This window comes from Carcharhinus amblyrhynchos, chromosome 29, assembly GCF_965287045.1.
Source record: "Carcharhinus amblyrhynchos chromosome 29, sCarAmb.v2.hapA, whole genome shotgun sequence".
Taxonomy (NCBI): Eukaryota; Metazoa; Chordata; class Chondrichthyes; order Carcharhiniformes; family Carcharhinidae; genus Carcharhinus; species Carcharhinus amblyrhynchos.
In genome coordinates, this window is record NC_137352.1 from 28715192 (window position 1) to 28739184 (window position 23993).

General features: G+C 41.5%; 1 protein-coding gene across 1 annotated transcript in view; it reads right to left on the minus strand.

Moving 5' to 3' along the window:
- LOC145359840 (uncharacterized) overlaps nt 1-23993 on the minus strand; it is a 62233-nt gene that overhangs the window by 32485 nt on the left and 5755 nt on the right. Inside the window, exons 2-5 of the mRNA XM_080214628.1 lie at nt 21999-22069; nt 8764-8853; nt 3701-3799; nt 41-451 (exon numbers count right to left, since the gene is read on the minus strand). Coding sequence (XP_080070754.1) covers nt 41-451; nt 3701-3799; nt 8764-8853; nt 21999-22069 — 671 coding nt within the window. The remainder of the gene's footprint in view (nt 1-40; nt 452-3700; nt 3800-8763; nt 8854-21998; nt 22070-23993) is intronic.

The window sequence follows — 23993 nt, forward strand, 5'->3', positions numbered from 1 at the left end:
TAATATCCTTCTTTAAATTATAAGCTTAACACTTATTTACCGTTTCAGGCAGTTCTTCTGGGAGTGGAGTTTGTTCCGTTTCTTCTGCTGCTGGTGATGTTTCTGTAATGGGACCTTCTTCAGGTGCTCTTTCAATTATCTGAGAGGCTGAGTCTCCACCTGGATCTTCACCTTCTGCTGATTCAATCACCAAGGTAGTTGTGACCTCTGTCGGACCTTCATCTACTGGTGATTCAATGGCAGCGCTTTTGCCTTCACCGAGAACATCATCTGGTGCTGCTTCAATCATGAGAGGTACGATCACTTCTTTAGGAACTTCATCTGATGTTTCCTCCACTGTCTGAGGGGATGTGGCTTCCTGTATACCTGTTTCCAGTTCTTGAGGTTCGAGAGTGACAGAATCAGGTATTGCACTGACTGGTAATTGCTTTGAGCCCTTCAAAAAAGAATCCTATGAAGAACAAGTGGATTGATTATTTTAATTTCAGTACAATTTCAAGACATTGCGCAAAATGTTTTACAAGCTGAACGACCAACTCTTGCTCATCTAAACAAAGAGTCACTCATCTGGGTCAACAAAGTATTACCTGTTTTAGTGTTAACTCATTCCTTTAAATAAGGGACTTGAAACAAAATTATAAACCAGTTCTTCACAGATTGGTTTATAATTTATCTCAACTCTTTTTGATCAAAATTTCATCGTAAATATTTTATTAATATTGGCATTGTATAGGAAATTAAGCTTTTCGTCCCAACTCCACTGTTCAATTAGATTATCTTTGACTCCATTTGTCCATCTTATCTCAAAATCCCTTCCTACCCTTACCTAATAAGCATTTATCAACCTCAATCTTGAAAGCCCCAAATGTCTCAGCTTTTTTGGGTGACATAATTCTACGTAAATGTGCTTCCTCATTGCCTTCCTAAATGGTTAAACTGTAAATTTAAGATTGGGTATTCTTGTTTTTGTTTCCTTATAGGAGGAAAGAGCTTCTTTGCACTGTCTATCAAATAATTTTAAAGTTGTAAACACTTGATCAGGTCACCTCCTCAATTTCTTATGCTGAAGAGAATTCAAGTCAAGTTTATGCCACTTATTCTCAATTCATATATGTATAAATAACCCTCTGTAGTCCCAATCTCATTCTGGCGAATATGTATTGCATCTCCTGCATGGCCAATGTGCCTTTCTGAAGTGAAAAGCACAAAACAGAATTTATATTGCAAACTGAGTCTAAGGCTGCAAAGAGCTGAAGCATAATTCTTCCCCACTGTTATCCAACCTGCTTGAGATAAAGGTCAACATTCCATTAGCCTTTTCATTGTTTTTTGTACCTGTGTACTAGCTTAATGATCAGTATATTTGTACTGTCAAATCTCATTACCCCTCTCCATTTCCTAGTCCCTTATCATTTAGAAAAAATATGTGGATTATCTTTCTTAGGTACAAAATGGATAACCTCACACCCACCCAGATTGAACACCATCAGCCAAAGTTTTGACGACTCAGTTAATTGATGTCCTTTGCAATTTCCTGCTACCAACTGCACTATTTCCTGTTTCTTCTAATTTAAGACTTAATTGACAGGATTTTCCAGCCATTCCTGCTAACAGGATCTTCTAGTCCCACTGATGACAATGTCCCATGTGGATCCTCCGGTGATGGAAGGTGTGAACAACAATAAACCCTGTTGACAGCGGTGGGACTGGAAGATCTCATAGCCACCTCCACTGCAATGTATGCTGCATGGGGGTGATGGTGGGAGGGGGGCGGGGAGGTGAAAATCCTGCCTGCAAACTTTGATATACAACTTTCTCTATTTCTTCATCCAAGTCTTTAATAAATTTACAAATTTGAGGCCCCAGAACAGATCCCAAGGGAAACATTTGTCCTGTCTGCCTGACTGTTGTTCTGAGAATTATTAACAGTAAAGGTTATTGGTTAAATACAAAACCTTGTTTTGGTTGTATCACAGCTTGATATGGCTCCTGCTCTGCCCAAGACCACAAGAAACTACAAAACATCATGAATGTAGCCCAATCCATCAAGCAAACCAGCCTCCCATCCATTGGCACTGTCAATACTTCCAGCTACCTCAGCAAAGCAGCGAGTGTAATTAAGGACCTCATGCACCCCAGCCGTTTTCTCTTCCGTCTTCTTCCATCGGGAAAAAGATACAAAAGTCTGAGGTCACATATCAACCGAACAGCTTCTTCCCTGCTGCCGTCAGACTTTTGAATGGGCCTATCTTGCTTTAAGTTGATCTTTATCCCTAGCTATGACTGTAGCACTACATTCTGCACTCTCTCATTTCCTTTTCGATGAATGGTATGCATTTTCTGTATAGCATGCAAGAAACAATACTTTTCACTGTACACTAATACGTGACAATAATAAATCAAATCAAACTTGTCATAAGCCTGACTGCTGTTCTGAGAGCTATTAACACTAAAGGTCATTGGTTAAATACAAAATCTTGTTCATATCATTTTGTAAACCATGTTAGCAAAAGATCATGTTATTTTCTGAGGCAATGTTATGAACAAGATTTTGTATTTAACCAATGACCTTCAGTGTTAATAGCTCTCAGAACAGCAGTCAGGCTTACGACAAGTTTGATTTGATTTATTATTGTCATGTATTAGTGTACAGTGAAAAGTATTGTTTCTTGCATGCGATACAGACAATGCATACCATTTAGCAAAATATATCCACTCCTTTTAGTTCATTTTGTGTTAAATTTCTATCACAAACAATTCTGAATACTGCCTCTACTTCCTAGAATTGTTAGAACACTGCTCCCTGATGACTAAGTAGCCAGAATTTTTCAATCAGGGATCTGGTGTTAATTAGCTACTGCTAGTATTAAAATAACTCCACTAACAAAATTGAGGTGAGTTTATTCAATGAACTACAAGTCTATAAAAAAGAGGTATCTGAAGTAAATGTTTGTGCCTTAAAGGCAGAGACTGAATAAATTATCATGGGGAAAATGAAGAAAGAGACATTGAACAAATTTGTCTTTGCAGTGGAAGACAAATTAATTAGAGGGTAATCTATGGGCTAAAAGTAGTGAGCAACTTAAGATAATTAGGATCAACAGTGACAAAATATTGGATAAACTTAAGGGACTAAAATCCAATAAATGCACAGGAACGGATGACCAACCTTCTAGGGTCCTCAAAAGAAAGGAAGTGCAGAGATAGTATATGTGCTGGTTATGATTTCCCAAAATTCCTTAGATGTTAGAATAATCGTGATGAATTGAAAGTTAGCAAATGTAACGCCGATTCAAATAGGAGGGAGAGGGAAAACAGGGAACTAAAGTCTGACATTGGTGATCAGGAAAAGTTGGAAACTATTATTAAAGACGTCTTAATAATGCATTTTAAAAATCATAGCACATGAACAATGTCAACATAGTATTATGAAAGGGAAATCGTGTTTTAAAGTTTGTTGAAGATGTGACTAGTAAGATAGATAAAGGGGAACCAATAGATCTAGTACTTCTGGATTTCCAAAAGGCATTCAACAAGGCATTACACAAAAAATTAATACGCTGGCTCCAAAAACAAAACCAATTAATATTTGACTATAGTTAAAGGTCAGATTTACCACAACTATCATTATTGTAAAAAGCAAAGAACTTTCACAATCACAGTTGTTTTTCCATTCTTATTCTCAACTTTGGTACTTTACCTCAAGTATCATTGAAATAGTCTCCTTGGACATGAATGAGAGATCCTTTGGCACCTTTAAGCACTTCCTTGGAGCAACCTCAGCGGTCTCTGGCTTGGACTGCAAAAAAAAGTGGATGTCATGATGAAGACACATATATATATATTCATCAGCTGGACTACTTTTATATAATCATCTTTTGTGCTTTTCAAAATGGAAAATTGCTGATCTGATGAGATGTCTCCAACTGGTCACATGCTGACATGATGTGGAGATGCCGGCGTTGGACTGGGGTAATCACAGTAAGAAGTCTCACAACACCAGGTTAAAGTCCAATCAATTTATTTGATAGTAAACTCACAAGCTTTCGGGGTTTGCCCCTTCGTCAGGTGAATGGAAAGGCGAACTCTCCATTCACCTGACGAAGGGGCAAACCCCGAAAGCTTGTGAGTTTACTAGCAAATAAATTGGTTGGACTTTAACCTGGTGTTTTGAGACTTCTTATACATGCTGACATCCAGAAGATTCAAAGTTAACAAGGCACACATGTCAAACATCTGGAATGTAACACTCCTGGCCTAGCATAAACATTCCAACTGAGCCAACACAATGACCCTGCAGACAATGGGCTTCAGGCAACTTCAAACAAAGGGAAGCCTTCACAGATCCTAATATCCCATTGTGATGCTAATAGCCTAAGCATTAACTATCCTAACACAAAGATAAAAGCAAATTACTGCAGATGCTGGAATTTGAAACAAAAACAGAAAATGCTCGAAAATCTCTGCAGGCCTGATGGCATCCGTGGAGGGAGAATAGAACTAAAGTTTTGAGCCTGGGTGGCCCTTCATCAGAAGCGATCCTTTGTACAGGGGTCTTTGTTAGATGGGCTCTTTGTCAGAAACAGTCTTCAAGAGAAGGAACCCTTCGCTGTGATGGAGGGTCAACCAGACTCAAAACTTCGGGTTTGCTGTGCAAGTTATTAACAGAAAATTGGAACATCAGCAATGGGGACCCGGCGTGATGAGCTCACCTATATAACTGAAGGCCACTGAGGCCCCACCCAGGAGGTCGGGGGCAAGAGAGGGTGGTGCCCTTTGGTCAGCACCAACCTGGCACTGCCAGCCTGTTGCCCTGGTAGTGCCAATCTGGCACCCCAGCACTGTCCTCCTGCCACCAGACAGTGCCAAGGGGTGAAGCCTAATGAGGGGTCAGGGCAGACCAAGTATTGGCGGCGAGGTGGGGGGAACTGCTGCGCACTGTGCAATGTGATTGGTGGGGGGAGGGATCGGCCTGGGCTGGGGGCGAGGGCACGGATCAATCAGTGCAGCTGTGGGGTGAGGAGGGAAGGGAGGACGGGTGGTCACGATAGATGCACGTCCCCTCCTGTAGCTGGAGAAAGGGGCCTACTTTGGGCCACGGAGGTCAGCTAAGAGCAACCAGTATTTGGGTGATTTAAGCTCCTCCCCCTATAGATGAGAAACGGACTTAACTGCATAAGATCACAGATTGTAAAAGATAAGAAACGTTCATGCTTATTCTAGACTTGGAATCTTTTCTCATAAGATCGCCGCCCAGGACTCTGATCTTGACATCAAATGTATTGGGCTGGAAATTTAAAAGTAGAAAATGATAGCTCAAAATATCAAATACATCAGATGGAATAATAGCAGGGAGCAGCCCTTTCCACCGCTGGTTCCCCTGGAAACCATGATGACATGGAGCCTGCTGACCCCATACAGAGCAGCCCCACATCAATAAAGAACTGCCAGGCAGAATGATGAGGGCCAAGTGGGTCTTACGTCCCAACATGTGAAGCTGCAGATAGACCAGCAGCCTCATTATTCCTGATAAGTATCTGTGGCAGCTGATGAGACTGCAGCTAAGGAGAGGTGCCCAAGGCAGGTAATCAGGTATGTGTGGATAGGGATCGGAAAGTTCAGGGGGGTTGTGGGGCAAAGACAAAGTAGGAAGGAAGGAGGGTTTAGCCTGGGGAGTGGGGGCAGGGGGTGCATTGGGCAGGGGGTGCATCAGGCAGGTAGGCAACTTCATCATTGGAAAAGGGAAGACAATGAAGAGCATTCCCCCTTCCACTTCATTTCAGCCCTCTAACCATTTGAGATTAAAAATCAGGCTTCCCTCTTCCACCCTGCTCTTAATTCCAATATTTGTACATGGTCAAAGAATGAGCCTAAAGTTAGTCTTTCTTTATCTCAAGCAGATTTATCCTTGAGGCAGCTCAGCAGACTGATAGACTCTCCAAATTTGTCCCCGGTTTGGTCCAACTCTTTTGTTGACTCCTGATTGTTCCAGCTTTTACATTCAAAGGTAAACCAATGTTTATTACCTGTCCTTATCAATGGAATTGGCTTAACAGTGTATCTGCTGATACATTGACACTTGCAGCCCACACCAACTCAAATGTATTATGGCACAGGAAGCATATTATTAGGGTCAATAGATTTGATAACAAGCCAAATTGTCCCTTATGTGGTTATTTTAATATGGTGGTTAATCTGTCATATTATGGGGGTGAATGAGCCGGTGGTGGGACGGGCACACACTATTTTACATAACCCCACCCTGTGCGAAACATGCTAGGGCACATGAAATTCAGCCATTCATTTTGGGAGAACAACAATAATAGTGGAATTAGCACAGTGGTCCTTAAAATAGTGCTAAAGACATAAACCAGTTGAGAATAACACCGTGTCCCCTCCTTGCCGAGATTTCTTTACAGTGAAGGTGGTTCAATGGTTATGTGCCATGTTATGAAAGCTCTGCAAGAAATCCCTCATGGATTTGAAATCCAAAATCCAAAGAAATTGATCAGCAGCAATCCAGAATATTGCTAATGATCAAGTAGGCAACCTGGTACACTCATGGAACATGATGAAATAGATCAATCTCTGAGGGATGAAATTCTGCCTTCTTAGGACCTGATTTTACCATTGCATTTCGCCCACTTTTGGGTGTGAAAACTTGGTAAAGTTGGGCGTGAGGTGAGTAGCACGATCCGCACCCACCTCCACATTGGTTCCCCCTTTACCAAAGCCCGAAAATGGCCACAATTAGGACAGCGCTCGAAACGAGCATGATTGCCATTTAAATGCATTTGCGTGCATTTAAATTGACTTAAGGGGCTGCACGCCCAACTTTACCGGCACTTCCTCCTTTACCACCATGTTCTCCCATCCAGAATTGGTGCAAAACAGACATGCTCCACAAAAGTCTGATTCGGGCGCTCCAGTAAGAATAGGTGCCTAGCATCCGATGGCTCTCTGCTTGAGATCGGTGAGATCTGCTGTCACTAGCAGATCAGTGGATGAAAGGGTGGGGAAGAGTCCGCTGCCACTCTGCCTGAGATCAGTAAGGGAGAAGTGGCATCCGCTGTCACTCTGCCTGAGGTCAGGGTTGGCGGGGGGGGGGGGGGGGGGAGATGGGTAGGGTGGGGCCCGTGATTAGTCTGGGTGATGAGAGGGATGGGGGGGATAAGGGGGTCAGTAATGTTGTGGGGGTCAGGGGAGGCATTAACCATCCCAGAAGGGATGTGGCAGGAGAGTCACATTGTATCATTTATTCTGCGCGTGCACAGTTGGAGGTGCCAATCGGAGCTGCAGAACTTTGGACGCATTAACCCTGCCCACAGGCTTCTGCATCATGTTTCAAAATTTCTGATATTTTTGCAGACAGAGTGCATATGTAGGCGCATGAGAATGGATCTTAACAGTCAGATCTGAAATACTCCCAGTTTCAAATCTGCCCAGCACTTAGAATCAAAATGGTAAAATAGGGCCCTTAGTTTCCAGTCAACCTTACAGGCTAAGGATTTAATTGTTAAGTTTGTCTGCCTGTAGATACTACTGGTAATTTGATATTAACCTGGTTTTAGTTGGTTAAACTTCATGTACCCAAACTCTCCAGAATTAATTAAATGTGGTATGTCCCATCAAACTAAAACCTTACACATTTCTTAGTAGTTTTGAAAGAAAAATGCTAAACAGAGCAACGGGTTTCCACAAGAGTTGAGGTTACTACATATGTTAGACCAAGGAGTGAGTTTCTCTGTGCCTCAAACAGTACAGGATTTTGTTGTGAGTCAGAGAGAATAATGAGTTTCTGTGTGTTTTAGAGAGCAAAGGTTTTATGTGTGTGCTTCAGGCAGCAAAGGATTTCTGTGTGTTTTAGACAGCAATGGTCATCGATGTCTAAGGTGACAATGAGCAAAGCAATGAATGTCCAAAATCAAAATACTGTGGCGGCTAGAAATCTGAAATAAAAGATGTTGGAAATACCCAGCAGGTCAGGCAGCATCTGTGAAGGGAGAAACAATACTAACTTCTGTGCAACTATAGAAATAGTCTCAACAATATGCCAGTTGATCCTCTTGTTGATCTCTTTTCACAAAATGATAAATTGCTTTAACTAAATTGGTTTTTAAATTGTCTTTGGAAATAAATTCAACATGTAAACTACAGAAGACACAACAATGAAACGATATATCATGTATGGGGAGATGATGGTGCAATATTAATGTCACTGGCATGGTAACCAGAGGCCCAAGATAATATTTTGGGGACATGGGTTCAAATCCACCCTGTAGACTGCTTATGTGGAAATCAAGGCTCATTATAAATTCTTCTCTATTTTTTTCCTTGGACTTTAAACTGCAGCAAACCTTACTCTCATTCACTCTTTTCAAATCTAGATTTAGTGTTACTCAATCTTTACCACTTCATTGCTCTCTCCTATTCGTTGCAGTTCTACATTATGGGGCAGAGCCCTCCAACAATGTTACTCAGCACAACAAGCTGAAATATTATAATTTGGATTTCTTTGTGAGCGTCCATGGGCGAATTTTCCCATCCTGCTCACCACGGGCACTGGAGCGAGTGAGGGGCAAACCATGGGAAGGTCCATTGACCTCAGGTGAGATTTTCCAGTTTCGAGGCAAGTGCAGCCAGAAAATCCTGCCCCATGGGTCTGCAAAGTGATTTTTGTTCAGCCCCTGAAATCTGAAAGTGAAAGAAAATGCAGTTGTTTTCTCGTATGCTTACAAATAGGTTGGAAATTAAAGCACTCACTGTTGCAATTTGCTCTTTTTCTCGAAACGCTGTGTGAATTGTTTCAGGGGGAACTTTTTCTTCATCTTGAGGTATTCTTTTTCGTACCTCCTGCAAAAAAGTATAATTATTCTGACCCGACAGTGTAAAGCAGAGGTCAATGCGATTGTATTGCCTGAACAATTCATTATAGTTTGTCCTTCAATTTAAATGAACTGTCCAGCAGTTATTCAAAACTTAACTTCAAAAAAATCAAGAACTTGGATTTTACATAGTATCTCATATCTCTCTCAGAAAGATCTAAAAACACTTCCCAAGCAATCAATTTCCCATTTATGGTGAGAGGAGAATGGTGACCACATATTGCTAAAACCCATTCACTTCTCCAAATCATGCCATGGGAATCTCAAATTGCACCTGAACAAGTGGGCAGTACTTCAGTTTAGTTTCTAATCTACAGGATCAAAGCAGCAACAATGTGAAATTCTCCCAATTTAGTTTATGGCCTGAATTCTCCAATGTTGTTTGCCCCACCAGAAAGAACAGGGAATTTGGCGCTCAACCAAATTTCTATTCACAACACTGGGACAGGAGGATCCTAGCTGTGGATGAGGTCAGAGAATCCCAGCCTGTGTGTTCAAGTCCTTCCTGGAATAGGGTTTGAACCTATTCTGCTGACTAAAGGTGAGTGTGCAACCTACTTCAGCAATTAGGTTTTTAGCCACTACAAAGCTCTGCTGCATTAGTGAGAATAGCCGTTATGCTTTCAAGATGGTCACAGATCACTCATCCACCTAATTGCACCTTGATTAGTATTTTCTCCAGTATTTTGTCAGGCTCGTGCAAAACTAAACTATGCCACTTCTGGCTTTAAATCTATTAGTAAGTGGCATGCCTGAAAATTCTAAAATGTAAATCAGCCATGAAAAAACCCCCATCTGGTTCAACAATACCTTCAGGAAAGGAAATTTCCCATCTTTACCTGGTCTGGCCTAAAGTTTTAAGTTTATTTTATTACTGTCACAAGTAGGCTTACATTAACACTTCAATGAATTTACTGTGAAAATCTCCTAGTTGCCATACTGGCGCCTATTCGGGTACACCCAGGGAGAATTTAGCACAGCCAATGCACCTAACCTGCACGTCTTTCGGACTGTGGGAGGAAACCAGAGCACACAGAGGAAACCCATGCAAATACGGGGAAAATTCCGCAGAGACAATGGCCCAAACTGGAAACAGAACCCGGGTCCCTGGCGTTGCGAGGCAGCAGTGCTAACCACAATGCCACCCAATACATGAGTCTCCAACTCACAGCAATGTGGTTGACTCTTAACTGCCCTCTGAAATGACCTAGCGAGTCACTCAGTTCAAGGGCAATTAAGCATGGGCAATAAATGAATGAAATAATTTTATAAACATTCTTGATTTGCCTTAGCTCCAATTTGAATTTGGGGAAATGGTGCCAAACCCAAACATACCAAGAAAAGGAATTTCACCTTTTTTCTGGTGTTTTACTAGTGCACAGTAAATATCCTGTGCAATTCATATATGTTTGTTGTCTTATAGCCATGATTCTCCTCTCCTCTAAGCTAGGTGTCTTAGCCACTTTGAAAAGTCTGTGAGTATGCACTCTTAAAACCTCTTCAAAATAGTATGATTTAGATTATGTCACATATTCATCCTGTTTCTCCCCAGTGCATCATTTCACAATTATTCACATAAAATTATACTGCCATGTATAGCTCTTGTTCAGTAAATTACTTAATTATTTTGCTGGCAATTGTGTAAATTCTCATTATTATGAGTCTTGCTTTTCTGAGTTAGGCAATGTGCAAATCCTTCACCAAAGAGAATCTGATTAATACTGCAAATCAATAATGTTTCCTTTCCATTGTTAATTCCATTGTGTTTCTCCTTCCACACCAACACCCTATTATCTGCTCTCCACCCTCCACATCTACCCCAACACACAAACATACACAGGTAGTTGGGTATTGGATACTATTCAGTAGTTCTTAATGAAGTCATTGTAATCTTAAGCAGTTTAACTGTATGCTTATTACCTAAACAACTCCCAGTCACCTGGTAAAGGAGCAGTGCTCCGACAGCTTGTGACTTGTGCTACCAAATAAACCTGCTGGACTTTAACCTGGTGTTGTGAGACTTCTTACTGTTATTACCTACAATAACAGTGTATACTTATACAGTAAAGAGTTGAAACTAAGAGTTGTGCCCATTCTTACTTGTGCACACAGCTCTGTCCTACTGACCCCTAGGTATGGGTCACATGTTCTCTTACATCACTTTATGAGTGTTCTGTACTCAGTCCCATGTTAACCCTATACGTACTGGACTCTTGTACTACATACATATCTCACACTGTGGCCAGTAATCTCAATCACACCCGGGGCTGAGATTCTCCAGAGCAGGTGCATTGAATGGAGATTTGGCTGAGTGCCAAATTCTCCATTCTCGCTGGCGGTGGTGACAGGTCGATATTAGAGGATTTTAGCCCAGATCTTCTATACAATGGAATGTAATGTTAAAGTGCAGTTCGAAATCAGTGTTATGAGTCTGTTGGCAGCTTACAGCTGCACACTTGATATTTCTTAGCACTGCATTAGGTTGCACAGAGCCGTGTGGTGACACTACCCAACACACCATATGTTGGCATGCAGTATCAGCATGCAGTTTGTACTAATGATTCCTCACATGGTGAAGTCCTGGTCACAGACTGAACTCTAAACAGTCCTTGGATTTTAGGGCCTCTTGTGAGATTGTGACACCTCTATCTCAGTGTAAGTGTTCAATTAGCATAACACAATTCCATGTGTCCTGGCTTGGTGAAAGTGGGAAGCTGAGACAATGGGGATCCAAATCTTACAGTTTTGAGAGGCTGATTTTATTCAAACATCCTCACAGCTCATTTCAAAAGAGATATTCAGAGTCCAAACCTTGTAATCAAACTGAAATCACAGTAAGGAAATTTATATAATTGGTGATGAGTAGACTATAATTAAAACTGATTGCAGTCAAAACAAATATGAATTTGAAGTTATAATGCAAATGGGGCTTCAGAAACAGATGTAATGCCAACAGACTCACTATACTGGGTTCAAACTGCATTTTAGCTTTGCATTCCACAGTGTAGCAGATGCAGGGGGCAGTTATTTACTGTAGAAGGGTCTAGCACATACAGGGTTAACATGGGACAGTACCGCCTATACTGTGATGTAAGAGAACACATAACCCGCACCTAGGCATCTGCTCAGCTCCTAGCTTGAACCCTTTACCGTATATACGTACATAGTTCTTGCAGTTAATAAACATGTTTCTTTTTCTTTTCATTCACAGGTTTTAAGTCGGTCCGCCTTGTTGTCCATCGAGGGGCATACGTGCGATGGGTCGTACTTGGGCTGCCCTTGGTTGTTCGAGATTGGCCTAGTGCTTCATGTCATTAGTGTGTGCTTAAACTGGACCAGATATTGGGCAACACGACAGCTCAGTGACTATCACTGATTGCTGTGCAGACACATGGATTTGGGCCAGTGTCTGTGGGAGTTTGCGCATTCTCCCCGTGCTTGCGTGGGTTTTCTCCGGGTGCTCCGGTTTCCTCCCACACCCCAAAGATGTGCTATTAGGCTGATTGGCAGTAATAAATTGTCCCTAAATTAGTTTCCCTCAATGTGGATGGCCATAAAACAATAGATAAGGGTCATGGATGGAGGGGGGGGACTGGTAGCGTTAAAATGGCGGCGCGGGCACGTTGGGCCGAAGGACCTGTTTCCTGGGCTGTTTTGTTCTTTGTTCTTTGCTCTTTGTTTGTTTGTATGTACAGCTAAAGTACTTAATATTACAAAGACTTCATTATGACCTACCAAATGGTATCCAACATCCGACATGTACTTCTTGAAAGAACACTGCCACTGTATTCTGTGGTTCAGCAGTGTGAGATTCTAATGTTATTGAGCAGACTTTGTACCAGAAAAATTCTTCCAATTAATGCCCTTTCCACTCAAATTCAATACAAAGAAAGGCATAATGAGGCAGCTCTTTGAATTTTTTGCACCCATTTCCTGCTAAATGCAAAGCAACACAGTGGCACAGTAGTTAGGACTGCTGCCTCACAACGCCAGGGACCCTGGCTCAATTCCGGCCTTGGGGATTGTTTGTGTGGAACTTGCACGATCGCCCCTATATCTGTGTGGGTTCCTTCCAGGTGCTCCGGTTTGAAGTCCAAAGATGTGCAGGTTAGGTGGATTGGCCATGTTAAATTATCCTCTCATGCCAGGTGATTAATGGGGTAAATATGTGGGGCTATGAGTAATGGGTGGGATGCTCTGTTGAAGAGTCAGTACAGACTCAATTCGCCAAATGGTCTCCTGCACTGTAGGGATTCTACGATTAATTGTTTTGCAACCTAGGCACCAAAGACCATCAATGCTTTTAGCTATCCAGTTCTCTTAAAGATATATTGCTCTTTATTTTCCCCGTTACAAAATAAAGGACTAGCTTTCAACATAATCTCGTCACAGGACAAAGCAAATCAAAATTTATGCCTAGGAGATCAGATGGCACCAAAGCTCATTAGCTTGTATTTATGTTATTATTGGCTGTGCTCAGGTGACATAAGAACATAAGAAATAGGAGCAGGAGTAAGCCATCTAGCCCCTCGAGCCTGCCCCGCCATTCAATAAGATCATGGCTGATCTGTCGTGTCTCAGTTCCACATTCCTGCCCCTTGCCTATCAAAAACCTATCAACCCGCATCTTAAATATATTTAGCGAGGCAGCCTCCACCACTTCAACGGGCAGAGAATTCCAGAGACCTATGACCTCCAGGAATGTTACAAAAATATCACTATTTTTCATGAGCACGGATACAAACACAAAATATGTGAGCCAAGTTTAAACCTAGCCAGGCTCTGCAATTTGCAAATTGCAGACCTGGAACAGATAGTACTCGTGCAGCCAGGCCTTGGACAATAACTTCCTGTCAAAACCAGACAGACTTGGAACTGCCTGGCCACACTGTTTCAGAACGAACCATTGTTTATACCTCCAGTGAGCCTGCTTTGTTAAAAGAATGCTATGCAGACTTGGTGGCACCCAACTCAATGGGAGGCCAAAGACATAGTATGACAAGAACAGCACTTGACAGTTGAAGGTTAAAATCTATGTTCTGCAACCTGCAAATATGCAAACTCACCTCATTGGATCTTCCTGTCTCTGTCCGATGCTAGTATTGGACACAGGCCATCGTATCCTTGACAAGGGTGCAAAAACAGGCATCCTGGAGCCCCAGCTCTGTTAGCGTTTGCACCTTCTTCAACAGGATCTCCACAGAGCACCTTAGTCCCCTTTACTGTCAAGTCAGACAGCCTGAGAATACTGGGGATATGGTTTGAAGGGACCAAGACATGCATTAGAAACTGAAGGGAGCGAGCAGCTATAATGAACCAAAAACTGGCAATGTGAGAGTGACGCTCCCTCTCCATTGCAGGTAAAAACCTCGTCATCAGATGGGAGGCTCTCCCAGTAGATAGTGCAGGTGTGGCCCATTCCCCGCTCCTGTGCTGTGGAGATCACCCGAACCATTTTCCACTTCATCTGGGATGTCAAAAATGGACCACGTTCATAGGGACATGATGTACAAACCTTTAAAGGGGGAAAAAATTGCCCCAACATTGTCCTACTCCTAGTGATCATCTTTGTGTGTGGCTGAATCAAGCTGTGTAGATTCCCAGTACGTAAACACCAAGTGTAACTATGTACTGAGATTCTACCTATCCCCAATGCTGCGAAGGTTTGGCCAAGCTGCAGCTGAACACTCCATGTAGTTGGACTGTACCGCACCACCTGGCCTTCGTAGAAAAATTTACACAGAAAAGCACCTTTGACCACAAGTCCATCAAGAAGTGGTCTACCCTAGAGGCACGATGGAAAAACGAGGTGGTGGATCCTGTCGGATGGTTCCCTGAGCCATCTGACAAAATGTCTGATCACCGGAACTTTCAAACAAGCACCAAGACCTAGCTTCACTGGTGGTGAGAAAGGCCCTCCCTGTCTGATCCTTTCAACACACCTGGAGTATCATCCTATCTGCACATTGCCCTCAAGGTGACTGTGATGGGAAAGAGACCATTGTCCACTTCTTTATGGAGTGTGCTTTTGCAAAGAAAATCTGGAGATGAGGTGGTTTTTGTCGAGGTTCATCCTGAGCAGCTCCAATGTACAGGACTCTGGTGTCTATGAGCTGTTTCCAGGAACGCAGTCTGAGACAAGTATCAGCTGCTGCAGGAGGATTATCAGCTTGGTGAAAAACACTCTTTGGTCTGCCCAAAACATGTTGGTCTTCCAGTACAAGGAGTTGTCACTGACCAAGTTTTGCAGACTGGCTCATTCCAAAGCCCAGGACTACATGCTGAGGGATGCACTAAAGCTTCAGGCAGCTGCTGCAGAGGTTGCTGTCAAAGACCTTTTAGCCACAGTAAACCAAACGGAACAGAATCCCTTCAGGTTGAATGACTCATTGATGTATATATAATGAATATTACATGTACCTCAGTTGTACTGAAGCACTTCAGAGTGTAACTTGTTCTATGTAAACAACATTTAAAATTAACTTTGTAACATTTGTAAGGACCAATGTGAAATGTCTGAACATTTCATTTATGTATTTAGTCATCTCAGAGTGTTACTTGATATATCTAAAGGCACTGAATGTACTGCTTTTGCTGTGATGGTGATTTTGGAATGTTTGTAATATTCTTGCAGATTTCTTATGAATAAAGTGTATTTTTGGAAAAAAAACACCCTCGACTGATAGCAGAGCATCTCCAGTTTCTGTACCTCATGGACTGATCAGACTCTGAAGCCCACCCCAGTAAGATGACCCAAAGACCAGAACCAACCCTAGGCAAGAGGAGAATTAATGACTGCAGATCCTGAAACATCAGCCCGTTCCAGACTTACTGAATAGGTTTTTCCACTCTTTTCAGACAAACAGTTCAAATGCAGTGATAGGGACTGTGGATAGGGTGTAGTGAATTCTCAGAAGTGTGTGTCGATAGCTAGTGTAGAATTGAGAGTGTTTACTTGGAGATTAAATACTTTCCTGAAATCTTGTGAAGAGATTAATCAAGTTTTATAAAGTTTAATTAAACTACAATAGTAGAGTCTGATAAATATTGTTTTTCCTTGATGAAGTGTTCAATACAGTTGTGCTGGATCCCCACTTCACTCTTATCCCCCCTTGACTCTTATCCCCCTTGTCAATCACACTGCATAATGTGCCTGAGTTAAAAATTACTGAAAACTGGTCAAGATTAGTCAGGGTACATTTAACCACCTTTCACTTTATAACATGGCAGAAATGATTATTTATGCCCCCAATTATATCTATAGGCCCTGATACACTCCTTGGGAATGATGGAAAAACACTGCACAGACATGGGTTCAGCAAGGAGGCAGTGGCTGAGCTATATCATAGAACATAGAACATAGAACATTACAGCGCGGAACAGGCCCTTCGGCCCACAATGTTGCGCCGACCAGTCTTATTTTTAAAAAAAAACATTGACCCACTAATCTAAACCAATCCCTTTTCGTCCATAAACCTATCCACCAATCTCTTAAACGCCCCCAAACTAGGCGCATTTACAACTGCAGCAGGCAGGGCATTCCAGTCCCTCACCACCCTCTGGGTAAAGAACCTGCCCCTGACATCCGTCCTATAACTACCCCCCCTTAATTTAAAGCCATGCCCCCTCGTGCTAGATTTCTCCATCCGAGGAAACAGGCTATCACCATCCACCCTATCTAAACCTCTAATCATCTTATATGTTTCTATAAGATCCCCTCTTAGCCGCCTTCTTTCCAGTGAAAACAACCCCAAATCCCTCAGTCTCTCCTCATAGGACCTCCCCTGCATACCAGGCAACATCCTGGTAAACCTCCTCTGCACCCTCTCCAAAGCCTCCACATCCTTCCTGTAATGTGGGGACCAGAACTGCACACAGTACTCCAAGTGCGGCCGCACCAGAGTTGTGTACAGTTGTGTACAGAGCTGTGTACATATCATTTACTGCGAGGAGATCTGGGTAGTTTCCACAATAGGGAGAGCATTGTTAATGGAAAAAGAATTACTGCCCCCAACTTATAAACATTCATCTCTTTCCAGAGTAAGATGGGCATCTATTATCCAATGTCAATTAACTAATGCACTATTGCACATTTTCATCTATTCCTCCACTGAATAACACTAGTGCAGACCGTGGCTGCTAAATTTCATCACACAATTGAATTTCTCAAAATAGTCAATCTATGATACTTAATTGGCCATTCACACTGTAGGTTTCTGTTCCTACTCCTGTCATTACCTAGGAACTGTGACTCACTCCGCACTACCTCATCAATATTGCAAGTTACATAGTATGCAGGCATGTGAACATTAACGACTTACTTAGGACGCTATGAGGTGCTGAATTGTTTAGCGGATGCTGTCAGACTGTCCTTACAATAGAAGAAGTATTTACAATGTTGGATCAAAAGAAACCTTTAAGTGGAGGCTGCATTGCAATATAATGTTATGTTATTATGACTGTATACCTTTATCATTACGTCAGTAGTGGGACGACACAAAACAGGAACATGACGTTACCAACTCCAGGTGTAAGGGATCTTTTCCTTTATCTTTCCCTTTGATGCTCTTATAGACAAGGTTATCTAAGATGGTCACCTTAGTAAAGAAATTATTATTTTGGAACCCTCTAATTTGCATCAGTTTCATTTTATTTTGTGCTGTCATGACATGTCAAAGAATTAAGTCATTTTTGGCTCCAATAAACTTAAGGAGCATTTATAAGGATGAATATATACCAATATACATTGTGACAATAACTGTACATGCATCATTACAATTAGGATGTATTACACAATATTCCTTGTGAAGTCTGGTTAAAACTTCAGGATCCAACATAAGTTGCAGTTGGTAAATGTGCCATGTCACCATATGGCTATGTATGCTAAGCATTCAATAAGCTTTAAATGCACTTTGTGATATGTATACCTGGAGTAGATGCGTGTACTTAATTTGGAAATTGTTGGATCATGTTATTTTGTCATACTTCCTGAGGTCTGCTATGTCTAAGCGTATTCTGGCTAGGCTCTCTTGTGTTACAGAGAGCTGTCCTTCCAGGCATTTTGGGTGGCTTTTCTGGGATGGATGCCCTTGAGTGACTCCTGTACCTCATTCTGTGTATATTAGCACCCCAACGATACCATTCATAAAAGTTCCCATGTTCGAGTTGGATCCCTAGTGTTGGGCGGGAAAGGCATGAATTTTCAATCTGCTTTACTTTTTTTAATGTTAAATGGAAGCTGCTTAAATCAGTGCGGTAATGTTTGATATTTCCTTTTCAGTGTGGTCAACCATTTACAGATGCTGGCTCAAACCAAGCAATTCGGGCAGGAACAGCAGTGTGTTATAAATTGGAGGCAACACACACACAAAAAAGGAATGCATGTTTTAGTATCTTATGAATGCAAGGATTGTGAGGCACGCAGAGTAGAAGGGAGGAGATGAGGTAAAATGGCAGAGCGGCAGGGGAAACGAATAAACCAAACATAGTTCTGGATTCTTACAACAATGAACAAATGAGGATAAAGCAGAAGCAAATAAAAGAGGGAAAGAAAAAGAAAACTGAAAGAAGAATATACCAATGAGAAACAGTTTGAAATAATAAGATTTTTAATAACATATTTGAATACAGTCATGTCTTTTGAACTCAAAAGCCTACAATGTGCAAGTGTGTAACACTTTCTCAGAACACTGTTTTGGCCCTTTTTTTAATCGGATTCGTGCTTGCAGACAGCAATGTCATATGAACACATTCAGCATGCATCCATTCATTTCTAGGGTAAAAAGGTCCCCGTTCTAATCCACTAACAACAGAATATGAGCGAACCAGTTACAGTATTTACATACAAATACTGTGGAGCCCTCTTGAGGTTAACGCAGTTTGTTTGTGCAGTGATTACACACGGATTGTATGGATGGTCTAGTTAGGATGAACTCCTTAAATAACAAATGTGGAAACCTTCACAGCCTGATTAACAGGCTTGGCTACCTGTTAGATGGAGAATGCTGCAGAATAGGCTCAGGAGCAAATAAGTTTTGAAGTGCTTTGCGTTAGAAATCGCAAGACTAATCGCTAATGCAGTATGGATACAAAACGAAGTCTCACAACACCAGGTTAAAGTCCAACAGGTTTATTTGGTAGCGAACGCCACTACTTCCTGAGCGCTGCTCCTTCGTCACGTAAGTGGGAGTTCTGTTCACAAACAGGTCGTATAAGTTTGTGAACAGAACTCCCACTTACCTGACGAAGGAGCAGCGTTCCGAAAGCTAGTGGCGTTTGCTACCAAATAAACCTGGTGGACTTCTACCTGATGTTGTGAGACTTCTTACTATGTTTACCCCAGTCCAACACCATATCATCTGCAGTATGGATAGTCAAGGCATGATCATAAGGAGTCAGAGAAAGAGTGAGGAAGAGTTCAGGGGCATTCAGTGAGGGATCTGAAGGTAGTATGGGAGAGAGGGAAGCTATCAGAGAGTTCAGGAGAAATCAAGGAAGAAGATGGGGGAATTGAGGAAAATCAATGATCACAGGGGAATTAGTGATCACAGAGGGGCTTGCTTGGTAATCACAGAGAGGCTTGATGATTGCAGGGGGGCTTGCTGAACACAGATTTGGTGATCAGAGGCAGTGTCAAGGAAGATAGGAGGGCTTTTGGCTGTTACAAGTCTGCTTGGCTGAGATGAAGTAGCACAGCACCTAGTGCACATTCAAACTTTCCTTTCATACTTCTTCAGAAGATGTTAAGATGACATTCTAACCACATCTCAAAAGTGTAAAGCAGAAATCAAGTATCGCCATGATTCGACCTGATTTGGCTCTTTTAAAAACCCATGTCGACCCTAACCAACCCATTCCTAATGAAGATATGAGGAAATAGATTTGTTGTTGTTCCCTTCCAGAATACACAGGAAACTGGGATAAAAAGCCAACTGCAGACCTGTTTTATGTGTACTGGTGCTGGGATGTCAGTGTGTGTATGACACAGAAACCAAGAGATCGCAGTGAATCTAATGAATAGAATACAAGAGCAGGGATGTACTTCTGAGGCTATGTAAGGCTTTGGTCAGATCCCATTTGGAGTATTGTGAGCAGTTTTGGGTCCCGTATCTAAGGAAGGATGTGCTGGCCTTGGAAAGGGTCCAGCGGAGGCTTACAGCAGTGATCCCTGGAATGAAGAGCTTGTTGTACGAGGAATGGTTGAGGACTTTAGGTCTGTACTCGTTGGAGTTTAGAAGGATGAGAGGAGATCTTATTGAAATTTGCAGGATACTGCAAGGCCTGGATAGAGTGGATGTAGAGGGGATGTTTCCACTAGTAGAAAAAACTAGAACCAGAGGGCACAAACCGCAGGCTAAAGGGACAATCCTTTAAAACAGAGATGAGGAGGAATTTCTTCAGCCAGAGAGTGGTGAATCTGTGGAACTCTTTGCTGCAGAAGATTGTGGAGGTCAGGTCATTGAGTGTCTTTAAGACAAAGATAGATAGGGATTAATAACGGGATTATGGGTAATGGGGAAAAGGCAGGAGAATGGGGATGAGAAAAATATCAGCCATGATTGAATGGCGGAGCATACTCGATGGGCCAAGTGGCCTAATTCTGCCCCTACGTCTTATGTTCGTATAGTCACTCTTGCAGCTTACAGGCAAAAAAAGGAACATCTCTCCCTCTCTCACTGTTGAGGAAACAAAGTTCAGCAAAAGCCACAAGCAAAAGGACATTGGACAGCTTACCAGCTACCCTACAGAATGCAGTTTATCCAAAGCAAATGCTAACCTGCCAGAGGCAGCTCTATTGCAATCAACCAACTTAACAGCTGAAACATACCATCATCTATGTTCACGGTCTAGCAAAGACTAATTTGTATAGTTTTGTATTTTTATTTGGACTTTTAACTTTCCATCTGATCAGTGTTCAAAAGAGTGTGTTGTGTTCTTGGGTTTATTTTAGTAACTAATAAACTTAATCTTTCTTTGACTCAAGAACGTCTGTTTAAATTGGCTCCTCCTAGAAAGTAAATAGATTTTGACTGGAAAAAGGTATCCACAGGGAAAGGGATTCTTTTTAAATTAACCTTGTGCGAACAAGCAAGGGGAGTGGGGTTAAATAAAGAAAAGGAGCCCTCGCCCAGAGCATAACAAAATTGGGATCCTGTTCAAGAAATTAACAAATTAGGGGAACTGCCCAAGGGACAGTTGTAACACACATGATTACGCAAATGCACACAAAATACAGACCTATTCAAGAAATTAACAAATTAGGTGACCTGGCCAAGGGACCAGTTGTGACACATATGTTCACGTAAATGCACACAAAATACAGACCTTCTAAAATCCATGTTACCCCACCCCCCACCCCTCCCCACCAAGTTCCTCGGAAAATTGTAGCCATTGTACCAGAAGGCTTCCTTCTATCATTAGGAAGTAAAATAGTCCTGTTCCTACCTCCAAGATGTGGTGTTCTGATATTCTGTTACTATATAATCCCACACCTAGAAATCTGACCCAATCAATCTCACTGTCTAAATGTGCACATCAAATAGAATCACATAAAATTTACATCACAAAAATAGCTATTCAGTTAAACTGGCCTATGCACCACTTTATGCTCTACACAAGACATCTCCCATGAGAATTCATCTCACCAGCGCAGCATAACCTTCTACTTCATTTTCTATCATGTACATACAAAACTTCATCTTAAATAGATCTGTCTCAACTATTCCATGTGATAGCAATTCTAACCATCCTCTGGGTAGAGGAGGTTCTCCTGCGTTCCTTATTGGCTACATGAGAAATTCTGCTGTTTATGATTCCTGCTTTTGAATTCCCCTCAACTTGAAACATTTTCTCAATGTCTACCTTGTCAAACCCATGCATAATTTAAAGAGATTAATTAGGGCTGGGTTTTAACAACAATTATCTCCAGTTGGCCAAACCCTGACAACTACATACAGTTGATGATGAAAAGGTATAAATGATGAATTAAAGGCTTATGGTTTATGAGTTTCTACTACACCCACAAAGTGAGTGTCACATATTTGTGAATCTAAAAGTTAAGATCATCTTCCAATGGTCATTAACTATAACCAGTACCTGAGCACAAGCACTCACCTTGAAAGTGTGATCGTTGTAGAATCTATCCTCCAATTGTGCTGCCCATTCTGCAGGGTCTATACCACTAGCTGAAGTGAATGGGGTAATGGGAGGATGAAAAAAGAGTTGCAATGAAGATCATGGAAATAGTTACAGCTTAGCATCTTAATTTCAAAATTATGGAACAAATTTAACCTTTTACGAAGTTAGAATTTACAGTGCTGAAAAATGTTTTACTTTTATTCATAGATTCAGACATTTACGGTACAGAAGGAGGTCATTTGGCCCATCGTGACCATGCCAGTCAACAAAGACCTGACTGCACTAATCATATTTTCTATCACTTGATCCATAGCCCTGGATGTTTTGAATATCTAAATACTTCTTAAAAGTTATGAGAATTTCTGACTCAACCATCCTTTCAGGCAATGAATTCCAGACTCCCACCACCCTCTGGGTGAAAAAGTTTCTCAATTCCCTTCTTAGCCTTCTACTTCTTACCTTAAATCTATGCCCCCTGGTTATTGACCCCTCTACTATCGAAAAATGCATCCACGATATCTATGCCCCTCACAGTCTTCTACACTCAGGTCCTAGGCTTAAGATATCTATCTTGGAATTATACAGGCAGTTCATTAAAAATTTTACATTTTTAACATCTCCCTATGAGATGAACATTCTACCCACAGTCAGCATAACTGCTCTTAAAATTTATCTACAGGTGTGAACATCCAGCACCTTAAACAAACATGGACCTGCCCTTTAGCCTTTAACAGCCAAGCCACCCAGACTTCTTGTCAGGTGGAAGTCAGGCCACATGATCCCCTTTATTCCTTCATAAATTACAGAGCTAGTCCCAAAACATAACAATCTTGTAAACATTGTATTTGTAACACTATGTGACTCCAGACCAGAGCAATGTTGTTGATATTTAATGCCCTCTGAAATGGCCCAGCAAACCACTCAGTTATCAACACCACTTGTTTGACTTAAAATTTTAATTCTGTTTCTTTTTCCACAGAGCTTTTTCCAGCACTAAAGTTGTAAATCACAAGTGTTAAAATTCACTTCCACTTCTCTCAATTTCAAATTGTGGTTAGATGCACTGATTCCTTGTGTTGTACTGCTGCCAGTTAAATGCTAACAGAAGATACATCTACAGAATGTCTCCACTAAGTAACAAGTTGGAAAAATAAATAAAGATATCAAATGTTTTAAAAATTGCTCTTTTCCCACTCGCTATCAGGACAACTCATGAAACATTGCCAATAGTACATTCATTAGGTTGGTCATCGCACTCTTGAGAGTATTTTGCAGTATGACTCACTTGATCAAGTTCATTCATCAGCTTACAAAATGATGCATGCTGGAGAGGTGTGAACTATAATGTGTCGTTTGCTCAATTATAATAATAGAAAAACCCAGAAACCTCAGCCATTTTAAAGTTAACATCACCGATTAGATACACTGATTGTTGCATTTCGTCCCAATCAGTGCAGTTCAAGATATCCATGTTGACTGCAAGTAAGTTCTCATAAATAATCCAACTTTTCAACCTAACTATTGCCTTGGAAAATTACTACATGTTGACTTTCAGGGCATCATATAGCAGAAAGTGATGATTTTGTGCCGTTAAGAAGTGTATTCATACCAAATTTCTTGTGAGGGGTATGTTTAAAATTCAGCTCTGTTTTAGACTGCATTAATTTGTCTCAGCACCAGATAACTCACATGCTGAGAATGCAGGCTAAAGATTGACTTTAGCTAGGGATGTGTTTGTTTTAACCTGAGTTAACGCATTTTTATTTATTTTGTTTTTCCCCTGAAGTTTCAGATTAGGGTTGATTAACAGAGTCATGTGCTTAAGGGGAGGAACTAAGCTTAGAGGGAAAAGTGGGCAGTTACTGCCAGGTTCTGAAAGAGGCAAGAGGCAAATTTCTCTCTCTCTCGAAGCTGGTGTTTGACACTTACTACGAGAGATAGGTCTTCTATCCCTCCAGAGGTGTTCTGGAA